The following is a 22,215-nucleotide window of genomic DNA, read 5'->3' as shown; positions in this document are numbered from 1 at the left end:
ATAAAGAAGGGCTCATTCACATGCTCAGTAGCTTGAGCTGATTTCTAGAGTGGCAAGCAACCACTTTTGTTACGAAGTTACATTTGAGGGTACTGGATGAGCTAAACATGAAGGAGTAACCAAGTGAACCAAAGACTTCATGATGTACATATTTCTAAAAGAGGTTTCTGCGCCATGAGGGAGTCAGGCTTTCCAAGGCTACATTTGATGACAATGTGGTTAGAGGATGCCTTAGGTTTGGCAGGTTCTTGAAAACAGAGCCTGAGACAGGGATTCTTGCTCAAGTGACATGTTGGGAAGAACTCTTTAAGAGAAGGGGAGTGAGGGAAGCAGGATGGGGCAGGGGGAAGAGCCAAGGAAGGAGGGGTCTCAGCTGGAGACCGGCTTCAGCCTCATCTCACAGGGACCTCTCGAGCACAAACTGCACCACAGAGTTGGTTCCACCTTGAGGCAAAAGGGCCAGTCTTTTGTACCCCATGTCCGTCAGTCATGGGCAGGGGGCACTGGGCCACTCCAGTGGCCAAGGGCAATTCTGTAGAGAAGCAGGCAACCGTGAGCCCCTAGCGCTCCCCCCTGCCCAGCAGCTGGGGAATGCAGATGCCAGCCAGGCAAGATTTACTTGGGGTTACTTGGGCAAGCCTGGGTGACCATGAGCTGATTACAGCGTGGGTCAGGTTCAGCGTGCAGGAGCATGTGACACTGAAGGCACCAGAGATGACAGCAGAATTTGGGGTGGAGATGAAAGCTATGGGCCAGCCAGCAAAGTCTTCATTGACTGTGGGCGGTGTGACCAGGAGGGCCAAGGATGACAAAGAGGAGGAGGGGGAGATGGTGGCAGAGCCAGGCTGCACGACCCTCAAATCAGCAGGGATTTTTACACAAAGAAGGAGAAATGAATGAGTCAAAACTTGAAAAGGAACCGGATCCCTGCAGGCCCTCCCTGAACCAAGTCTGCCTGCAGCTAGGATTGTAACTGCCATAGCCATGCAGCCTTTCATGTGTGCATTTGATATCTAATGCTTAGGAATCTGCAAGTTCTATGAAAACAGAGACCTTATCTCTCCTGCTTCCCAGCCTGCGATAATAGATCAGTATTTATTGAATGAATAACTGAACCAGCCAATTAATCTGTCGTTTATCATTTCTCAGTAGAGGCCACTAGCATAGTAACAAAGAGCACACGCTTTGAGGTCAGGCATCTGAATGTGAATCCCAGTTCTGAGCCCCAGCTTTTATATCGGAAATGCTGTGAAGATTAAATGAGTTAATGATGGATGTAAAGCTCTTGGTACAATACTTGGCAGGTGGTACATTCTCCATAAGGGCCACCGTTGGTAAAATCCCTTTTCCAGGAAAGCTCAGAGCCATCCCTTGCGGGGTGACCGAGGGGAGCAGGTGTGAGTGCGATGGGAAGGGCGGGGGAAAGAGCAGAATTACGGGATGAGGTTGCGCCCCGGCCCCTGCGCACCCAACTGGCCCAGCCCGGGGCGGAGTCTCTTCCTGCCGGGCGGGAGCCGTGCAGTCCCCTGGAGGCCCCAAGGGACCAGGCCAGCTGTGTGGATGCCGTCTACGCGGGCTATGGCGAGCGCGGCCCGGGGGTCTGGCCCTTGGTCCCCGCTCCTTCTCCAGCTCGCGGCGCTGCTCGGGACGCTCGGGCCACAGGTGAGAAGCGGGCGGACGCGGAGCCTCCAAGGTCGGGTCCGGGGGCGCAGACGGCTGGGGCGCGGCGGGACCACAGGGGGCGCCTCTCCCTCCCCCGGGTCCGGGTCGCCCCAAGTCGGCCCCTGGCCAGAGAAAACTTCCTAGCTTTGGGGAGTTGCCGGTTGCCCCACGAGCTGGAGAGACTTGCCCGCGTGGAAGAGCGCAGGTAGACCCAACACCCCGCGCGTCCTGCAGCATGGGGGTGGGGGTGGAGGGAGGGGACCCTCGCTTTCCTGCCAGGCCTCCTAAAACTTCTGGAATCCCGGCTTCCTTGGAACTTAGGATCCCCTTGAAGGTCCTCTGTCGAGAAATGCGCCCATACACCCAGCTTTACAGACAAATTCAGGCGGATCACAACGCTCCCCGCCTTACCCGTGACTGGACCCCTGATTCACAACCTCTGGGATAAATAAGCCGGAGGTATGGGTATCTGGTCCAGCCCTGCCGGGAGAGGAAAAGTCCAATCTTATAGAAATGCAGTGAGAAGGCAAAGCCAGGACTAGAATCCACGTGTCCAGCCTGGAGCCCCCAGAACAGTTATTGGGATCATAGAGGCACCTGCTCCTGCCACCCCGTGCCCACTTCCAGCTCAGGACCCACCCCATGGTTGCCAAGTAGGAATGTGGGCACAGTGTGGCCAGATCGGGTGTTTCCAGAAAAAATGAGAAAAAAACTAGAAATGAGAAAAATGAGAAATCTTGATTTTTTCAAGTGAAATCTTTCCAATTTTTAAAAAATTGGTAGCTAATTATAAACGAAATTTTTAAAACGATGATGGTCAAACAAAACTCAACAGTGGGCAATCAGTCTGCAGCTTCTGCAGATCACTCTCCCTCCTGCCATGCTGCAGATCACAAAACAGGCCCGGAAAAGAGAGGGCCAGAAGGCAGTTTCCTGACTCTACTCCAAAACCATCGGCTTGGCCCCAAGCCTGAGGGTCCTGGAGCAGGATGTGGTCTTTGCAGGGGTGCGGCTCGGCCACCCGGATGTTAGGGTTCCTGCTAGGAGCTCAGCCCCACCCTATTTGCTCAAGGAAGGGCCGGAGCAGGTGAGTTAGCCCAGCAAGGGCCACACGCAAGGGCAGCACCAGCCCTCCCTCCCTTGGCCACCCCCAACTTGGTCCAGGGGGCCCGCTGGAGCCTGGCACCAAAAGCAGCTGGGCCGGTTTGGGGAGACGGAACGGGTTGGGGGAGGCAAAGGAGAAAGGGACCGGGCACTGGAACCAGAGAGATGGTGGTTCAAGTCCCAGTTCTGCCATTTACCTTTGTGGCTGGAGGCTAATTGCCTAACATTCCTGAGCCTTAGTCTCCTTCACTTGTACAATGGTGAGAATAATAGCATCAATCTCTTAGGGAGGCTGTAAGGGTCATTGAAGTCCTTTTGTAAAGGAGCCAGGCCCCCCGGCTCCCACCGTAACCCCTCTCTAGGGTCGTCGAGATCAGTGGGTGGAGCCAGCAGTTTCTCCAATCCTCCTTCCTTCTTTCTCTGTTTCCCTCTAGGGGAAGGGGAGTCACAGCCAGCCCTGCCTGGAGCAAGCACTAGGGTGGTCCCAGGCCTCTCAGAAGAGGTGACTTTGTTTCCACTGCAGGTTCAGACCTTCACGCCAGAGAACCTCCTGTTTGTGTCCACCCTGGATGGAAGTCTCCATGCACTGATCAAGCAGACAGGGGACTTGAAGTGGACGCTGAAAGACGGTAAGCAAGGGCAGTCACTCCTCCCTCCTTGGATCTTGCATTGGAGGGAGGTCACCTTGGCGTGGACGATGAGAACATGGGGTCTAGAATCCAATAAGCAGGTGTCTGCAGGCAGCTTTACCACTTATCAGCTGTGTGACTTTGGGAAAGTCACTTCACATCTCTGAGCCTCAATGTCCTCACCTGTAAAATGGGGCCAAGGGTAACAACCCTACCTCACAGAGTTCTTGGGAGGATTACATTACACTCGTGACAAATGCTTGGCTTGGTGTCTAGCACACAGTAAGCACCAATGTGAGGTATGCCTTTCAACGGGGAGACTGGAGGGGGCTACTCATGCCCGTGTCCCTGTCCCTACAGATCCCATCATCCAGGGGCCAATGTACGTCACAGAGTAAGTGGACCCCAAGGAGCGGGCAGCTGAGAGATGGGGAAGCCATAGTTGCCTGGAGGGGCGGGTGGGCTGGAAATAAGGGAAAAGATTTGGGTCTGGAGCTCTGTGGTGCCTCCTTCGAGGGTGGGTTCCTACTGGCGGGGAGGTTGGAGGGGAGGGGCCGTCTTGGAACTAGGGGGCGTGCACCCAACCTTCCCCCGTTCCTCTCTGCCCCACAGGACAGCCTTTCTCTCAGACCCAGCTGATGGCAGCCTGTACATCTTGGGGACGCAGAAACAACAGGGATTAATGGTGTGTTTCCTACAGTGCTTGGGATGGGTGAGGGTCAGGGCTTCTGTTAGCCAGAGCACTGAAAGGGTGGGAGGCTGTATGGTCAGAATCCAAGTGTCCTGCAGAGGATTAAGTCTGAGAGCACTAGGGGAAGGCTGTCTGGAGGGGTCTGTTGAAAGGGGGTGGTAGGGTGACTCTGGCTGTGTCTGCAGAGCAGGCTGACTGGATGACTGTCAGGCCTCTGAGGGCGTCATGGGGGGTTCTCCAGGGGACTCTGAGGGTTTTAAGGGGAAACCTATGTATCAGTTAGCTTGTGCTAAATAACAAATTGCCCCAAAACTCAAACTTAAAATACAAAGAGTTTATTTAACTCATAATTTTGTGAGATGACAATTTAGGCTGGACTCAGCTGGGTGGCCTTGACTGAGTTTGCGCAAGCATCTGTGGTCCGCTGCCGGTCAGCTGGCTCTCTTTCTGAAAACTGGTTGGTAGTTGGCTGGCTTTTGATGGGGGCAACTGGGCCAGGGGTCTCTCATCTTTTAACAGGCAAGCCTGGGCTTGTTCACATGGTATCAACAAGGGAACCAGAGCAGCAAGAGAGGGAGAGGCCAGTGCATGAGCATTTTTCAAGCTTTGCTTATACAGTCGTCCCTTTGTATCCGCAGGTCAATCGTCCCCCACCACCAAAATCCAAGGATGCTCAAGTCCCTTATATAGAATGGCATAGTATTTGCATATAACCTACATGCATCCTCCCATATACTTTATTTTTTTTAATATTTATTTATTTATTTTGGCTGTGCCTGGTCTTAGTTGTAGCATGCGGGATTTTTATTTAGTTGCAGCACGTGGGATCTTTTAGCTGTGGCATGCATGCGGGATCTAGTTCCCTGACCAGGGATCGAACCCAGGCTCCCTGCATTGGCAACGCGGAGTCTTACCCACTGGACCACCAGGGAAGTCCCCCTCCCATATACTTTAAACCATCTCTAGATTACTTATAATATCTAATACAATGTAAATGGTATGTAAATAGTTGCCAAGTGTGAGGCAAATACAAGTTTTGCTCTTTGAAACTTTCTGGAACTTTTTTTTCCCCAAATATTTTCAATCTGCATTTGACTGAATCTGTGGGTTCGGAACCAGCGGATAGGGAGGGCCGACTGTATTGCATTCGCTAAAGTCTCATCAGCCAAAGCTGGTCACGTGGCCAAGCGCAGAGTCAGGCAGTGTCAGAATTCTGACTGTGCCTTGGGATGCCTGCCAGGACGGTCTTACGTATGTGATTTAGGAAACTTAATTGGTAAGAAATGTTAGTATGTAAGCAGGCAAGGTCCCAGCAAACAGGTGGCACACTCCAACGGGAGAGTTTGAGGAGGTTTTATTAATGGGATTACTTACAAAGTGTGAGCCAAGGGTAGGAAACCGCAGGGCAGGGTGCTGTGTCCTATGGCCCATACCGTGGGGTGCCATTTATCAGCCCTAAGCTCAGAGGAGGGGAAGGATCCAGAGGGGGCTTGCAGAGAGGGCCACCCGGAAGGAGCTGAGGCCTTTGGGGGAGGGACACAGCCAGCCCTCGATGACTCTGTGGAGAGGAGACCCAGGAACACTCGCCCTGATTCTGCCCCCTCCCCGTATCCCAGCCCCCGACTGGAAGCCAGAGCACAGGGTGCCCACTGATGCAATCTAAACAAGTATGTCTCCCATGGGGAGAGCCGGGTGGAGAGTGGACCTCCAGTCCCATCCAGCTCTGGGGGTCATCACTGGGTCTTATGGGCAGGTGTGGTTGTGAGTCACATCACTCTCCCTGCATCTGGGATAAAGTCCAGTCGCCCTGACAAAGCACATCAGGGCCAGCTCACTTCTGCAGTCTCTTCGCTCACCTACAGGCACCCATGCATGCACACACCTGCACACACACCGATCAATTTATTGAATGTGCCAGCTCTGGGGCTTCACCCAGCTTGTCCCCAAGAGTCTGGAACCCTCTTCCATTCTGCCTCTATTTCCCCAACTCAGTCAGGATCAGCCACAGCACGCTGCGATAACAGCACACAAATCTCCGTGGCTCCACAGAGCTTGCTTCCTGCTTACAGCGTGTGACCAACGTTGGTCCCCCGGGGGCTCTGTACACTGTGGTCTACTGGAGACCCAAGCTGTTAGACACTCCATCTCAACCGAGGCTTCTCAATCACCAAAGCAGAAAAGGAGAACGAGGTGAAGCACACCCTGGCTCTTGTAGTATCCATGTGGACCTGGTCTTTTCTGCTCCCTCCCTCTGGCTAAAGCAAGTCTCATGGCTGTGCCCACTTTAAGCAGGAAGAGAAATATAATCCACCAGGAGCCCAGAGGAAGAAGCAGAATATTTGTGAAAAGGGCTCCCCTTCTCCTGGCTGTTTCCTACTCACCCCTCAAGTCCCAATTTAACAGCCAAATTCCTTCCCAATCTGTGATCTTGCCTCCAGCTGACCTCACTTTCGGCCACTCTGCCCCTCTCCATCCCCACTCCTGGTGCACTGGCCTCCTTGCTGTTCCTTAAACATGCCAGTTGGTAGGTGGCCCTGCCTTCGGCCTCAGCATTCTGTCCCTCTGCCAAGAGCACTCTCCCTCCACATGACCCTGTGGCTCACTCCTCCCTTGGCTTGGGTTCTTACTCCCTAGCTGGGCTATGTGAAATAACATCTCAAATCAGTGTCTATCCTAGTTCTCTGAGTTTGTTTTAATAATATTTACCATTACCTGGCATTATGGTTTATGTGTTTTTGTTTGTTTATTATCACACACACACACACCAAAAATGTAACTCTGTGCAGAAGGGCACTTGGTCAGTCTTGGTTACAACAGAGTCCCAGCACCCGGCTAGTAATAGGTGCTCATTAAACGGTTGTTGAATGAATGAATAAACAACTGAACTTCTTCCATCAGTCCATCTTCAGTCCCCCACATCTGCATCAGGTACCCTCAACTTCATGTGCTCCCCTGTCATGCACTAACCCTACCAACTATAGGTTGTATGGACTTCTTTTGTTGTCCATCCTGACTGAGCCCCTGGGAAGCCCCGACTCTCTTTCCCTCAGCACTTGCTTATGCCTGGGGTGCTGTCTGGCAAGAGCTCTGTATGTGGAGTTTGGGGATTTTTTTCACTTTGATGTAATTTCAAATATAAGGAAAAAATGCAAAGATAGTTCAGAGCAATTGTTTATTCCCGTTACCCAGATGCATCAATTTTTAACATCTTATCACTTTCACTTTATCATTCTCTCTTAATAGATGGATAATATTACACATGTGTATATAAAATTCCTTTTTCTGAACTATTTGAGAATGAGTTGCAGACATTATGCTCCTTTACTCCTAAAGCGTCATTGTGTATTCCTAAAACAAGGACTTCCTCCTACATAGCCTGAGTGTAAATTATCAAAACCAGGAGATTTAACATTGATGCACTAGTGTTATCTAATCCACAATCCATATTAATTTTGTCAAGTTCCTAATCGTGTGCTTTATTGTTTCCAGTCCAGAACCCAAACCAAGATCACCCCTTGCATTTGGTCCTCATGTCTCTTGGGTGGAACAGTTCCCCAGCCTCTCCAAGATTGTCATGGCCACTGAAGTGTTCAAGTCTCAGCAAGTGTTTTTGAGGTGGTCAGGCCGGGATCATGTGATCAGGTGGCATCTTGGCACTGGGAGTGGGATTTTCTGCAGCTCCTTAAGAGGTTGTGTAGCAGAGTGGTTAAGTGTGAGGGTTCTGGAAACTAACTGGCTACGCTCAAGGCCTGGCTCTGCTACTTACCAGCTGTGTGATATTAGCCACATTACTTAGCCTCTCTGGGAATGGATATGATAATAATTGTACCTAATGAATAGGTTGCATGTGCTTCTCTGCTCTTTCTACTCCCCAGAGACTGCCGTTCACCATCCCCGAGCTGGTGCATGCCTCCCCCTGTCGCAGCTCTGATGGCGTCTTCTATACAGGTAAGCATCTCTCCAGCCTGGGGTCCTGGTCCAGCAGGGACTGGACCTAGGTCAGGATGGGCCAGCTAGGCACAGCATGGAGAGGCTGCACACCCTCTCCAGGCCATCTTGAGAGCGAGCACATTTCCCACCTCCACAGGCCGGAAGCAGGATGCCTGGTTTGTGGTAGACCCTGAATCAGGGAAGACGCAGATGACCCTGACCACAGAGCGACCCTCTACCCCCCGCCTCTACATCGGCCGGACGCGTGAGTCAGGCCCCAGCTGCTCCCCGAGCTCTGGGCAGCCTCCCTTTTGCTCTGCCCAGGCCTGGCAATTGCTATCCATGCTGGGTCCAGGCCAGTCAATCACTCTGTCAGTCAACAAACACTTCCCTGAGCACTGAACAAGAAGCGGGGGACACAGCAGTGACCAAAACAGACCTGGTTTCTGCTATCCTGATGCTGCTTGCAGACTCTGGGCTCCAGGTTGGGTGCTCGGGAAGCCCCCCGCCCCCATGAGATGATGTCCCCCGGGTGGGGGTAGAGGAGCACCATGTGGGTGCTCCTGGTAACCCCGCTTCTGGGTGTCCCCAGAGTACACGGTCACCATGCATGACCCCAGGGCCCCAGCCCTGCGCTGGAACACCACCTACCGCCACTACTCAGCAGCCCCCGTGGATGGCTCACCTGGGAAATGTGAGTGTCTCCCTTCTCTGGCTCCACCTTGGAGCAAGGTCCCCAGCTCAGGGAACCCTGAGTGGTATCCATGACCAAGCCCCACCGCATTCTGACCCACCTGAACTCCTGAGGGACCCCACGTACTGAATGACACACCCTTGATAGACAGCCCTAAGTGACCCCTCTCAACACCCGGCCTGACCCTCCTGTACCCTGAGCAGCTCTTAACATCCTAATTCCTCTGCACTCCCAATGAGCCCAGCCAGGTCACCCTGGGTGCTCCCCACCTCCTGAGTGACCCCAAACAACCCCTGCACACCCTGAGCAGTCCCCCAGTGTTGAACGACCCTTGACAGATGACCCTAAGTGACCTCCCCCAGACTCACCACCCCCTTGATATTATAACTGTCCTTCCCTATGTTTCCTAAAACTGTACAAATGTTAGATTTTTAATCTTTGGTAATATGATATTACAAAGAAATTGCTTTTCTTCTGTTATTGTTCAGCTCAGTCATCTTCATATATGCTTAATCCTTCTAGTCACTTGGGTTATTTCATCTTCTTCTTCTTTTTTTATTTTTTTGTTTCATTTCCCTTGGTACATCAGTGTCTGTGTTACTGGTTTCTAAGAACTCATTTATGACTAAGGACGCTAACCATTTGTCATGCAATGCAAATGAAACGCCATATTTTATTGCCATCAATTTACTATGGTGTTTTGTATTTTGGTTGTGTATTAAAATATAATCATGTTGTGTTTTAAAAAAAAAAAAAAATTCTCCTTCCCAAATGCCTGAGTGACCCCAAAGGTGCCCTAAGCCACCCCTCAGACCCGGACTCCACCATTCCACGTGAGAACTCACGCAGGCGACCTTGACACATCACAGGTGACACCCACAGGGCCCCTGGCTGACACCCTTCACATTCTAAATGACTTCCACATTACCCACATGTCTCCAGACCACCCTAATTGACCAGCAGCCAGACCATGACTGACTACCCCACATCCTAAGCGACAAGGACTGATTCACACACCTGAGTCGCCTTTGGATGACCATGACTGACCTCCTACATCTTATACAGCTGCCAGTTGACCCTGATCAGAGTGACCCAGTGAACTTCCTATGTCCTGATTACCCTCCAGGTGATCTCACCTGACCTCCACATACCTGAGTGGCCCTCCTGATGGCCCACCCTCAGAGCAGCTTCCCACCTCAAGATGCTCCGAGGTGCCTCAGGTCAGGGCTCCCTGACCACATCTCCACAGCCATCTTTCTTGGCAGACATGAGCTACCTGGCATCCTGTGGGATGGGCCTGCTGCTAACAGTGGACCCACGAAGCGGGGCGGTGCTGTGGACCCAGGACTTAGGCGTACCTGTGGTGGGCGTCTACACATGGCACCAGGACAGCCTGCGCCAGCTGCCCCATCTCACACTGGCTCGGGACACCCTGCACTTCCTTGCCCTCCGCTGGGGCCACATCCAACTGCCCGCCTCAGGCCCCCAGGACACCGCCACTCACTTCTCTGCCTTAGACACCCAGCTGCTGTAAGTGCCCACGCCTGGGGATTGGGGAGGAGCTTCTGCAAGTGTTGTAGCCCAGGTCCAATGGGCAGGTGTGATGTCCGACCATGACACGCCAGTGCAGCTGAAACAGGGGTCAAAATATTTCAAGCAGTTTGGTAAATAACCAGTGCCCTGCACCACCCGCCATGTGCTCCCAGGACCCCCTGGATGGCCCCACTGTTCAGCAACTGATAGGGTAAAGTCTGGCCTAGGAGGGGTCTCCACCCCAGTGCTACAGCTGGCACCTGTTCTGCTTGGTAGGTACTATATGTTTACTGATTGTTAAAAACTTTAAATATGACCCTTCCTTGCAACGCCAAATACATTAGTGTTCCCATTTTGGGGAGCTGGGAGACAGACTGGGAAAATTGGGGATTATCCTTTCTTTCAGTTCATCCCACAAATATTAACTGAGCACTTGCTATGTAGCAATTGCTTGCTAGGCTCTTGGAGTACAGTAATACAGCCAGTGTTCCTACCTACAGAAATCTCAGAGTCTAGTAGGGGAGACAGGTATGTAAAGATGTAATCATAATATGGTATGATAAAGGATGAGATAAGAGAAGTATAGGGTGTCATGGGAATGCATAGGAAGGGCACCGAAATCAAGACTGGGGGCAGAAGGCAATCATAGAAAGCTTCCTAGAGGAAGGGACCTATAAGTTGAAACCTAAAGGATGAAGAGGAAACAAGAGAGAGAGAGAGAGAGATCATGGCAACCAGGGAACAGATTAAATTAACAAAATAAATAAGGCTGGAGCACAGCTCCAGGCAGAGAATAAGGTCTGAGGCTGTTAAACAGGGATCTTGTAGGATCATTTAAAGGGTTTGGGACAAGGCTAAGGAGAAGCCACTAGAGGGTTTTAGGAAAAGAAGTGATTTGATCATATTTTCATTTCAGAAAGATAACTGGCTGCAGTGTGAAGAGTATCTTAGAGTTATGGGAAGGAAGTGGTCACAGAATATCGCATTAGTTCAGGCAAGAGATGAAGACACTCTGGACCAGGGCAGAAACGCTAGAGATGGAAATAAGTGGAGGGTAACAGATATTAAGAGGAAAAACTAGTATGAATTTGGTGATTAGAGCAAGGAGTCAACCATTATGCTCAGGTTTCTAGAGGCGCATGAGTGCGGTCATTTTCAAAGGTAGGGAGCACTGGAAGAGGAAGTGGTGGGGGTGAGGAGGAAGTGGGGGAGGAAGGGGGGAGAAAGGGGGGAGGAGGAGGAGCAGCTAAGGAATGAGGAGATGAGTTCAGATTTACAAAATTGAGCTCATGGAAGAGGTCTGGGCTAGAAATAGATTTAGAAACAATGACTATAGAGTTTGTATCAGTTAGCTTTTGCTATATAACAAATCAGCCCCAAAATTTAGAGCTTCAGAACAAACAAACATTCATTATTTTTCAAGATTCTGTGGGACAGCTGGGTGGTTTTCTGGTCTGAGCAGCCAGATGGTGGCTTGGCTGAGCCTGGACAATCTAGAATAGCTTCACTCAGCTCTCTCGTAGTTGGTGGACTATTTAGCCTACAAGATGTCAAATGAGGTCTCTCATGCCCCCGCACGCTAGCCTGGGTTTCCTTCCTTGGTGGTCCCAGGGTTCCAAAGAACCCCATGAGAGGGCAAACTCCAGTGCACAAGCATTTCTCAAGACTCTGTTTGTGTCACATCTGCTATTGTCTCACTGGCCAAAGCAAGTCACTTGGCCCAGCCCAGAGTCAGTGTGGGCGGGGATAATACAAGGACACAGGTACTATGGTGACTGAAACTACCCACCACCATCACTCATTCTTCTCCCCTTTTCCTCTCCCCCACTAGGATGACGCTGTATGTGGGGAAGGATGAAGCTGGCTTCTATGTGTCTAAAGCACTGGTTCACACAGGGGTGGCCCTAGTGGTGAGAAGCGGTCTCTGAGGGGCTGGAAAGAGGGGATGGAGCAGGAGAGAAGCCTCCCCCCACCACTCCTGACTCTCCATCTTCTGCCATAGCCTCGTGGACTGACCCTGGCCCCCACGGATGGCCCCACCACAGATGAGGTGACACTCCAAGTCTCAGGAGAGCGAGAAGGCTCACCTAGCACTGCTGTCAGATACCCCTCAGGCAGTATGGCCCTCCCTAGCCAGTGGCTTCTCATTGGTGAGACCCCCTCTCCCCAAATTTAGAGTAGATAAAGGATCTGTGAGCTCAGTTTCTGAGCTGGAAGGCTGAGATCACCTCCAACCCATTGACATTTTCCCTGCCCCTTAGGACACCATGAGCCACCCCCAGTCCTGCACACCACCATGCTGAGATTCCATCCCACCCCAGGGAGTGGGACTTCTGGGACCAGACCCTCAGGGGGCACCCAGGCCCCAGCTCTCTTCTTGGAGGTCAGTGCTAGAGGGGTAGAGGGCATGGGGGTAGATGTGGCAGGGGTGGGCAGCCCTTGGACATTTTCCTCAGGCTTCTAGGAATAACATTTGGGGGTGGGTCAACTGACCTCACAATTTCTCGGGAGGAAAACTTTCATTTGTTGTTATTGCCAGAAAAGTGTTAGAAGTGTTAAAAAGATATTGGCTATCTAAATTGTGAAACATGGATCACAGTTTTCTTTATTCTTCTTCAGTTTAAAGTTTACAAAATGTTTATCAAGTGAGAAAATGAAGACGGAAAAACTATAAAAGCATGCCCTCCTGGGAGAGGACTGGACAAGAGTCGCTAGTAGTTCAAGTTTAGAAGGAACAGGCATGACCTGGAGACATACTTATCAAATCTGGTTGCTTATCAGCATCACCTAGGAGCCCACTCCAACACCCCCTGAATTCAGAATCTCTGGAGGTGGATATCTGAATTTTTTGGTGATGCCCCAAGAGTATCTGAATTTTTAGTGATACCCCAGGAGATTGCTGGTCCTCAGTTAGGTCTGAAAGACCAGTCTACTGGGGCACCATGGTGTTTCAGCACCATGGAGAGTGCCAGGTTCCCCACCACTCACTCATCACCCCTTCAGCTAAGCCCAGCCCTATACTGGGTCATGAAGAAGGGTTCGGGGTTCCACAGTGGGAGGGGCTGCTAAGAGTGAAAGGTTCTTTGTCCCCAGCTCCTGAGCCTGAGCCGGGAGGAACCTTCGAACCTGGAGCTGCATCCTGAAGAGAAAACCCCAGACCTGTATCCAGGACTGGGACCCCAACACCTGCTGGTAGCCAGCCTCACTGCTCTCCTCCTGGGAGGATGGATTCTCTTCCTGATGAGGCAGGTAAGCCCATCATCCCTGGCCTCAGGTCCATCTTACGGTCTTCCTAGGGGGAACTCTGCTCCTCCTCTCCAAGACCACTTGGCAACTTTCTCCCTCACCCAGATCCAATTCTGCCCCCTGCCGTCCTCTTAGCAGCTCCCAGAGCCCTTGATACTGTGCTCTTTATGCCAATGCTCCAGGGACAGGCCATCTCAGGCACAGCTTCTGGGCCCATCATGGGTCAGGGGCTGGCCAAGGCTGGGCCCTCTTAGGCCCCCATGTTTCAGCAGCAGCAACAGCAGCTGGCAGAGAAGCAGTGGCAGCAGGCTCCCCTGGCACCTGCAGGCCCTTCTCACATCTCACAGGATGCTCAGTCCCAGCCCTCCGGGGACACCCCATGGAGCCGGAAGAGGTTTCAAAACCCCCCAGAGCAAGACCAGCCACTCGAAGACCCTGAAGGTGAGCTTACATGAACAGGAAAGGACAAAGTCAGGGACAGAAAAGACAGGGGCAGGTTTAGCTTCAAAGTCGGTATATTAGAAGCCACTATAGTGGGTTAGCCAAGCCTAAATGAGTTAGAGAAGAGATAGAAGAGAACTTCAAATAGTGCCTGCTATGTAGTTGAGCCCTCTAAAAATGTTTGCCATCATTTTTACTGTTGTCGTTATGTTCAAGGACCCTGGATGCAGATAGAACTGGGTATAGATCTAACTCTACTAACTGTTAACTTTGATGAATTGCTTAACTCCTCCTAGCTTCAGTTCTGTCATCTATCAAATGGGAATAATAACACCCCCCCCATGACATCACTTCATTATGAGAGGTTACATCACCATTACTATTAAACCAGACTATGTGATGTTATTAATATTTGTGTTAAAATAACATCATATTTGGTAACAATAATAGTAAATCACCTAGGTACCATTTGGTTCCTTTTCTCTTTAGGGCTTTTTTATTTTTTAAACATTTCTCTTCTCTTTTCTCAATTTCATCCTATAAACAAGCCCTTTCAAGCTTCCTCTGGAATCTGTGGGATGCCCCAGGGGAACTTCCACGTGCTTTTAGTGGTCAGTCCAGGCTACTTCTCTCCTGTTCTTTTGGCTCCGGGCTGGGCTGGCCTCGGTCCTTTGTGTGAACTGCCGCTGGACCCTCCTGTCACTGCTCAAACCACTGCCTCATGCCTTGGAGCCGCTCTGCTGTGCCCTTAACTCAGCGTGAAGTCCGCCCCATGCTTGGCGTGATGCTCCCATGCTGCTCCCAAAGTTCCCCCTTGCGTTCGCCTCCCTGTGCTGAGAGGGAAGCAGCTCTCTTCCTCGGGGCTCAGCTCTTGTAGAAAGCCCCCCACTGCCGAGTTGCCTGAGCCCTGAGGGTTGCAGTTCCAGTCACTTTACTGGCTCTGGGGGGGGGGTCCAAGTAATACTCACCCCACTGCACCCCGAAACACTCATCTCCTTGGACCTTCTGACTCGAGCCAAGTCTTTCCCCAGATGACCCAGACTCCACTTTGTCCCAGGTGGTTCTCGTCAAATGACCTTGCTGTTCCTCCTGCCATTACCCTTCAGGTGTCCCTCACGACCCCGGTCCACGGTCCCAGTCATTGACAGGATGGAATTCCTTCCCCAGACGTCTCAGTCCCCTTGTGAGTCCATAGATACCAATAATCCTCAGAGGAGGAGAAAAAAGGATGTTGAATCCCAGCCCTGGCTCATCCTTGATATATAAAACACTTAAACTTCTTTACTCACTATAAGAAAATAATCAAAGTGATATCAGTGCTTCAGGACAAGAATCCCAGCTAGAGCTTGGTACCTTTGTTACAAAACTCAGTGGTAACAATCTCTATATAATACTGGATTCCCTCTGGAATTGAAAAGAAACCTTTCTATTTCTTTCACTTTCTTCATTTAAAGTTTTCATAAACTTTACTTTGGTGTTTTCATGACCTCTAGGCAAAGCCAGGAAAGGACAGGCTGTTATTAGGCTCTGTGATAAATGCCGTGATGGGGGTGGGGAGGATACAGGGAGCTATAGGAACACAAAGGAGGGGCATGTAGCTCAGACATGGGGACATGGGAATTGTCCTGAAAGGGAAGTCTAAGCTGTGATCCCAAGGATAAGAAGGAATTACCCAGGTGAACAGGGAGGAGGGGGGCAGGAGCAGTCCAGGTGGCACCAGTAGCACAGGCGAAGGTTCAGAGATGAGAGGAAGCAGGGTACACATTCTGGAAGCTGAAAGGAAGGTTGCAATCTCATGCTCATGGGTAGGTCAGGTGGATAAAGTAAACAAGTGAAGCAGCCACATAGGAGAGAGAATAGGGCGTGGTGGGACTGTGGCAAGCTGGAGAACGGGTGCTTGGGCTCAGCCTGCCTTGCTCACTGCTGCAGTCTCGACCCAGGGCATGGCTCAGGGAATATCTGTTGAGGCAGTGACTGACAGTGGCCACTGCAGGTTCTTAAACAGCCCTTCTCAACTCAATAAGTATATACGGAGTGAATATGTGCTGCGCAGGTGTGAGGAACAGGCAGAGTTAATAGGCTGGGACTTGCCCATCCAATATGCAACAATATGGAGTCCAGTGTATCAAAAATCTTTAGTGCAGGGAGAGTCAAATAAACGAATGTGGCAGATGGCAGAAAAGCTTCGAGAACCACTCTCCAAAAAAGCCCCCGCCACACTGGCACCGTGTGGCAGCCTATTCTTAGGACACCTATGTCAGGAACTCTGACCTTGGAAATCTTGCTTCTCCTCTTGGTGCGGGGAGAGGAACGTTCTTCGGGACCTTTTTATGGTTCACAAGATCAACAGTGGAGTCCTGTCCCACTCTCATTTAACCTCCACAAATCCATCTACACGTGCTTGGTTGGGTGTCCTCCAGGACCACCGGCTACATGGTACATTCAGCGGCAAGTGGGCGCAATCAAGCCTGAACCAGAGTTAACACTGAGAGCTAACATTTATATAGTGCTTACTGTGTACCGGGCACTTTTCTAAATGCTGTGCATGCATGAACTCGTATGATATTCACAACATTTTTGTGAGGTGGATACTATCATAACGCAGATTTTATGGAAGAGAAAATGAAAGGTTCATGGCACCCCACCCCAGACTCACAAAGCCAGTTAAGTAACAGCTCAGGAACTCAAAAGCAGTTCAACTTTGGGATGTTACCTCTGTTTGCATTTTGGCAATACCCATGAAAGTAGGTGACCACCTTAATGGTTTCCCAACCCGTGTAAAAGAAGCAACACAATACATCACATGTTCTTGAAGTTTTCAGAGGGAATTCTGACTGTACACTGCTTCCCCACCATGTGACAACTTTTGATTACTTTAGAACTTCTCTCCTGCATTTGCTGCTTCTCCATTATCATGATATAGAAGGCTGAGCAAATGGTGAATATGTTTGTGCAGACTGAGCCTCCCAGCTCATTATTTTTTTTTTTTAATTAATTTATTTTTGGCTGCATTGGGTCTTCGTTGCTGCGCCCGTACTTTCTCTAGTTGCGGCGAGTGGGGGCTACTCTTCGCTGCGGTGTGCGGGCTTCGCGGGCTTCTCATTGTGGTGGCCTCTCTTGTTGTGGAGCACAGGCTCTAGGTGCACGGGCTTCAGTAGCTGTGGCGCACGGGCTTAGTTGCTCTGCGGCATGTGGGATCTTCTCGGACCAGGGCTCGAACCTGTGTCTCCTGCATTGGCAGGCGGATTCTTAACCACTGCACCACCAGGGAAGCCCCCCGGCTCATTATTTCTGCATTCAAGGCCAGAAGTCTGGCCTCCATCCCAGCATTGAGGGTGCTCCTGAATCTAGAGTTAGTTCTGAATCTAACCCAGAAAGCACGTAGCAAGTCTTCACCTCATGCCAAGGGCATCCAGAGCAGGGAAGGCAGACACGTAAGAGACAGGAAACGCAGCAGAACGAAGCAAGTGGTACAGAAGAGGGGTCGGAAGCGCTCAGGGACCCTCACCTGGAGCCAGCTGAACATGGCTTGTTCAAACAGGCTTTCCCACAGCTCTGTCCCTGCTTTCCGAGCTGCCGGAGAGACAGGCCCATCTTACTTGTGGGCGACGTGCTTCCAGCAAGGCCCTGGGCCCACGCTCCTGAGTGTCCAGGGTATACACATTTCGGTTACTGCTTGCATCTCGTCAGGAGATGAGAGTGACTGTTTAAGCCAATAATCCAGAGCAGTGCTGAGGGACAGCTTAATACTTTTCTCACTGATCCCTGATGCTGATTTTCATTTGCTTTTCCTAGAGCTGATTAGAGAGACTGAAGCTGGCAGCTCTTCCTAAGGAGAGTGTTCTCAGGGCCACGGAGGGGCACGCAACTCTAGGGGCGTCAGATACACTTAGCTGCGAGTATGGGGCCCCTTGGATCTGAGCAAGGTGCAGCCTGGTGCATTGTGAGGGGTCTCTTGCAAGCAACCCAAAAGGAAGAGCAGTAACAGTCCAAGTCCTCTCCTCGCCTGAGCCAACCCCACCCTTCTTAACAGGAAACCGAGGCCTTCTGGGGAATCCCTGCTGCCCTAGAACTAACTCTGGGGCAGCTCAGCATCCAAGTGCCCACTGACCCCGCCCCGCCCTCTTCCAGGACAGTCTTTTCTGCAACAGCATTCACCCTCCTCATGCTTACGGCTGCCAAAACTCACCTTCCCGTTTGAAGCAAATTCCTCAGTTAAAAGGGTTTATTATAACTGGTGGAGGTGGGTAAAGGAAAGAAACCTGGGCAGAAGATGCCAAAACTGGGAGAAGGATAAAAGAGGACAGTAGAGTGAACCTCTCCCCCACCCTTTCTTCCATTAATCCTCATAATAATAATAAGCAGGATCCTTGACATAGGTCCCACTTTACAGATGAGAGGACAAGGGCACAGCAGTTAAGTCACTCGCCCAAGTTCACACGGACTGAGTGGCAGCACGAGACACTGGACCCAAGCAGTCTGGCACCAGGCGGGGCATGGAAGGGGGAGGCCGGAGAAGGGCCGAGGCGGGGGAGCCGGGACTGGGCAGGGCGGCGGCGGTGGGCAGAGGGTCCCTGAGACCCCCCCTCTCCCCTCCCCCCAGCCGAGCAGCTCACCGTGGTGGGGAAGATTTCCTTCAATCCCAAGGACGTGCTGGGCCGCGGGGCAGGCGGGACTTTCGTTTTCCGGTGAGCCGCAGCCAGGAGCCAGGCTGGGGATGGCCACTGTCCCTTGGAGAGCCATTCTTTCCGAGAACCCCCGAGGTGGGCACAGTTCCTAACCTTTGCCTTCGTCTGCCCTCTGGACCTCCGCTCGCCACCTCCCAGGGGGCAGTTCGAGGGGCGGGCGGTGGCCGTCAAGCGGCTCCTCCGTGAGTGCTTCGGCCTGGTCCGGCGAGAGGTGCAGCTGCTGCAGGAGTCGGACAGGCACCCCAACGTGCTCCGCTACTTCTGCACCGAGCGGGGACCGCAGTTCCACTACATCGCCCTGGAGCTCTGCCGGGCCTCGCTGCGGGAGGTGAGGCCTGTGCTCAGGGATGGGCGGGGGGCGGGGGGCGGGGTCCTGGGCCTCGGGGTGACGCTCTGCCCCTCGCTGCTCCCAGTACGTGGAACACCTGGAGCCGGACGGCTGGGGCCTGGAGCCCGGGATGGCGCTGCAGCAGCTGATGGCGGGCCTGGCCCACCTGCATTCCTTACACATAGGTACCGGCCCCTCCCACCCTCCATCCAAGCTCCTGACTCCCCCCTCAGCTCTCAGCTCTGCTCTGCTCTGCTCTCACAGTGCACCGGGACCTGAAGCCCGGCAACATCCTCATTGCGGGGCCCGACAGCCAGGGCCGAGGCAGAGTGGTCCTCTCAGACTTTGGCCTCTGCAAGAAGCTGCCCGCTGGCCGCTGCAGCTTCAGCCTCCGTTCGGGCGTCCCCGGTACAGAAGGCTGGATGGCGCCCGAGCTCCTGCAGCTCCTGCCCCCAGACAGCCCCGTGAGTCCTCCCGCCGCCCCAGGCCGCAGGAGTCCCTCCCTGCCCAGTGCCTCTCCTGCCCGGGCTCCAGACCACCCGCTGTGTGACCTTCAGTCACTCCTCCAAGCCTGTTTCTTCATCTGTAAAGTGGGGATAATTCCTCCCTTCTTACCTAGGACAGTGGTTCTCAACCAGGGATGATTTTTGCCACCTTTGGGCAATGTCTGGAGACATTTTTGGATGTCACACTTGGCAGGGGAAGGGAGGCTTGTTACTGCCGTCTAATGGGCAGAGGCCAGGGATGCTTGCGAAACATCCTACAACGCACAAGACAGTCCCCCAGGTCGAAGAGTTATCTAGTCCAAAATGTCAGTAGTACTGAGGTTGAGAAACTCTGAACTAGAGAATAGTTTTCATCTCTACTGTGCTGCAGAATCACTGGGGAACTTGAATAAAATTCAGGTGCCCGGGCCCCACAGCCAGTAACTGACCCCCAGTGACTGTAACGTGTAGCCAGCGTGGAGAGCCACCCAGATGTGGAGGGTTTGGGGGAGCATCACATGAGCTGATATAACTGGAGCACAGTGCAGTATCTGAGCCCTGGAGACACTTGAGGTGGAGACCCCAGGATTATAGATTTTTGAGTCGGTGTGTAGGGGAAAGTCACAGGCGTGGATGAGAGTAACACGCAAGGACAGTCACCAGGAAAGCCACCCCACCCCTGAAGTTTAGAGAAAGCTAGAATTGGTCAGCCTGGAGGCCCAAGGACCAAAGCACTGATGTTAGGAGCCTGTGCAGGTTTTGATTTTCTAAATTAGCAGCCAATATTTTAACTTCTGGGAATTTCCACATAAAAGTCTAGATTTCTGGATTCTCTTGGAAAATCAAAGCTCTGCCACCCGAGAAAGTCCCCTGCAGGCAACCAGCTGGAGCTAAGTGCCAGTGGCCATGTGTGCACAGGGCCAGAACCAGATCATACAGTCCTCACCGCTGCCTTACTGCCTCATGCGTGCCCAGCTTCACTTGGTTGTGTTGCCCACCAGACCTGGAGGAGTGACACTTGGAAACCTAAACTAGAGGCTCAGTAGGGGCAAAGATTTTGGATGAAAACCGTGGGTCCCTTTCAACAGTGCAGAGGGGAGGGGATCTAGGGCCAAGAGGATGCCTCTTGGGACGCATCCTTGTCCCCTAGTCTGAGCCAGACCCCCCAGCTGCCGTGTCAGCCCAGCGGAGAATGTAGCCCGGCAGACTTCCTGGGGCAGAGACTTCCTCCTTATGCTGCTCCCTCTGGCCCCCAGACCAGCGCAGTGGACATCTTCTCTGCGGGCTGCGTGTTCTACTACGTGCTTTCCAGTGGCAGCCACCCCTTCGGAGAGAGTCTTTATCGCCAGGCAAACATCCTTGCAGGCTCTCCCTGCCTGGCTCACCTGGAGGAAGAGGCCCACGGTGAGGGGGACGTGGGCTGGCAGAGGAGCGAGGAAGCAGGGCAGAGCCTGCGTGGGCCTGAAGCCGTCCCTCCCTCTTGCCCCTACAGACAAGGTCGTTGCCTGGGACCTGGTGGAGGCCATGCTGAGCCCCCTGCCACAGGCTCGTCCCTCCGCTCACCAGGTGCTGGCCCACCCCTTCTTTTGGAGCAGAGCCAAGCAGCTCCAGTTCTTCCAGGTCAGGAGGAAATCTGGGGAGTGGCCCCAGAAGGTCCCACGTTTGGGTCCTGAGCAACAAGAAAGGGGAAGCCAGATTGGCTGGGGGAAAAGAGACTCTCGTCTACCTGTTCTAGGCCGCCCAGCTCCTTATCTCAATCAAGGCAGAGCCCACACTCCCGAACGCTGCCATCTTGGCACTGCACGGTCTCCTCAGCACCGCTTCCCCAGCCCAGCTGCCCCTTGTGTGAGGCTAGACCCGGTTCCTTTCAGCCCTAGTCGTCTCTCCTGCTATACTCGTGCCCAGACAGCCCATTCCACTTGTGTGACCTTGAGCCTCTTAAGCCTGTTTGCTCATCTGTAAAACGGGGACGACAGCACCTCTGTCACTGGTTGGATTAGACCCCGCACAGCACGGAGAAGCCACACTCCATAGAAGGCAATAATACTTACCCTAAACCGAGCAGCTTTGGCTGCTGCACTGCCCCAGCCATGGGACACTCCTGGCCTGTGGCCTCCGAGCGCGGTCAGGAGGCTCAGGAGCTCTGTGGGTCCTAGGACGTCAGCGACTGGCTGGAGAAGGAGCCTGAGCAGGGGCCCCTGGTGACGGCGCTGGAGGCGGGTGGCTCCGAGGTGGTCCGGGGCGACTGGCACAAGCACATCTCAGTGCCGCTGCAGACAGGTAGAGGCCAGGCTCGGGTGGCCCGGGAGGCCGAGGGGAGCCCAGCGGGGACGGCTGTGCCAACGACCTCCCTGTGCACAGATCTGAAGAAGTTCCGGTCGTATAAGGGGACGTCGGTGCGAGACCTGCTCCGTGCTGTGAGAAACAAGGTGTGTTCCAGGGCTGGGAGGGGCCTGGATGGGGGGAGGCGTGGTCCAGCTAAGGCCGGGCTCCCTGCTCCGACCCCTGCAGAAGCATCACTACAGGGAGCTCCCGGACGAGGTGCGGCGGGCGCTGGGCCCCGTCCCCGACAGCTTCGTCCAGTACTTCACAAACCGCTTCCCACGGCTGCTCCTCCACACGCACCGCGCCATGAGGAGCTGCGCCTCCGAGGGCCTCTTCCTGCCCTACTACCCGCCAGCCTCAGGGGCCCAGGGGCTGAGCCCGGGGGCCACTGGGAGCTGAGCCGGCCTGGCGTCGAAGAGATCGGCAGCGGCTGGGCCGCTAGGGACACCAGAGCAACAG

At 52.9% G+C, this 22,215-nt stretch overlaps 1 protein-coding gene across 1 annotated transcript; it reads left to right on the top strand.

Moving 5' to 3' along the window:
• Positions 1-1,578: 1,578 nt before the first annotated feature.
• Positions 1,579-22,155, top strand: ERN2 (endoplasmic reticulum to nucleus signaling 2). The gene is made up of 22 exons (XM_068524785.1): positions 1,579-1,662; positions 3,290-3,395; positions 3,756-3,789; positions 4,008-4,080; positions 7,962-8,034; positions 8,174-8,281; positions 8,609-8,710; positions 9,976-10,240; positions 12,075-12,153; positions 12,246-12,393; positions 12,505-12,626; positions 13,337-13,492; positions 13,762-13,930; positions 18,534-18,618; positions 18,757-18,946; positions 19,032-19,131; positions 19,211-19,410; positions 20,688-20,835; positions 20,924-21,051; positions 21,588-21,711; positions 21,793-21,860; positions 21,943-22,155. The coding sequence occupies exons 1-22, from the start codon at positions 1,579-1,581 to the stop codon at positions 22,153-22,155; spliced, it is 2,775 nt and encodes a 924-aa protein (XP_068380886.1).
• Positions 22,156-22,215: the final 60 nt, after the last annotated feature.

The sequence above is a fragment of the Eschrichtius robustus genome, chromosome 16 (assembly GCF_028021215.1).
Source record: "Eschrichtius robustus isolate mEscRob2 chromosome 16, mEscRob2.pri, whole genome shotgun sequence".
Taxonomy (NCBI): domain Eukaryota; kingdom Metazoa; phylum Chordata; class Mammalia; order Artiodactyla; family Eschrichtiidae; genus Eschrichtius; species Eschrichtius robustus.
Note: the sequence above shows the minus strand (reverse complement) of the source record. Positions and strands in the feature narration are given on the sequence as shown.

What these genes read in the sequence shown, in the direction of transcription:
- ERN2 (XM_068524785.1), top strand. Translation starts at nt 1,579, where the DNA reads ATGGCGAGCGCGGCCCGGGGGTCTGGCCCTTGGTCCCCGCTCCTTCTC. An exon ending in GAAGTGGACGCTGAAAGACG is followed by an intron (nt 3,396 to 3,755) that starts GTAAGCAAGGGC and finishes CTGTCCCTACAG; the next exon opens with ATCCCATCATCCAGGGGCCA. An exon ending in GGCGGGACTTTCGTTTTCCG is followed by an intron (nt 18,619 to 18,756) that starts GTGAGCCGCAGC and finishes GCCACCTCCCAG; the next exon opens with GGGGCAGTTCGAGGGGCGGG.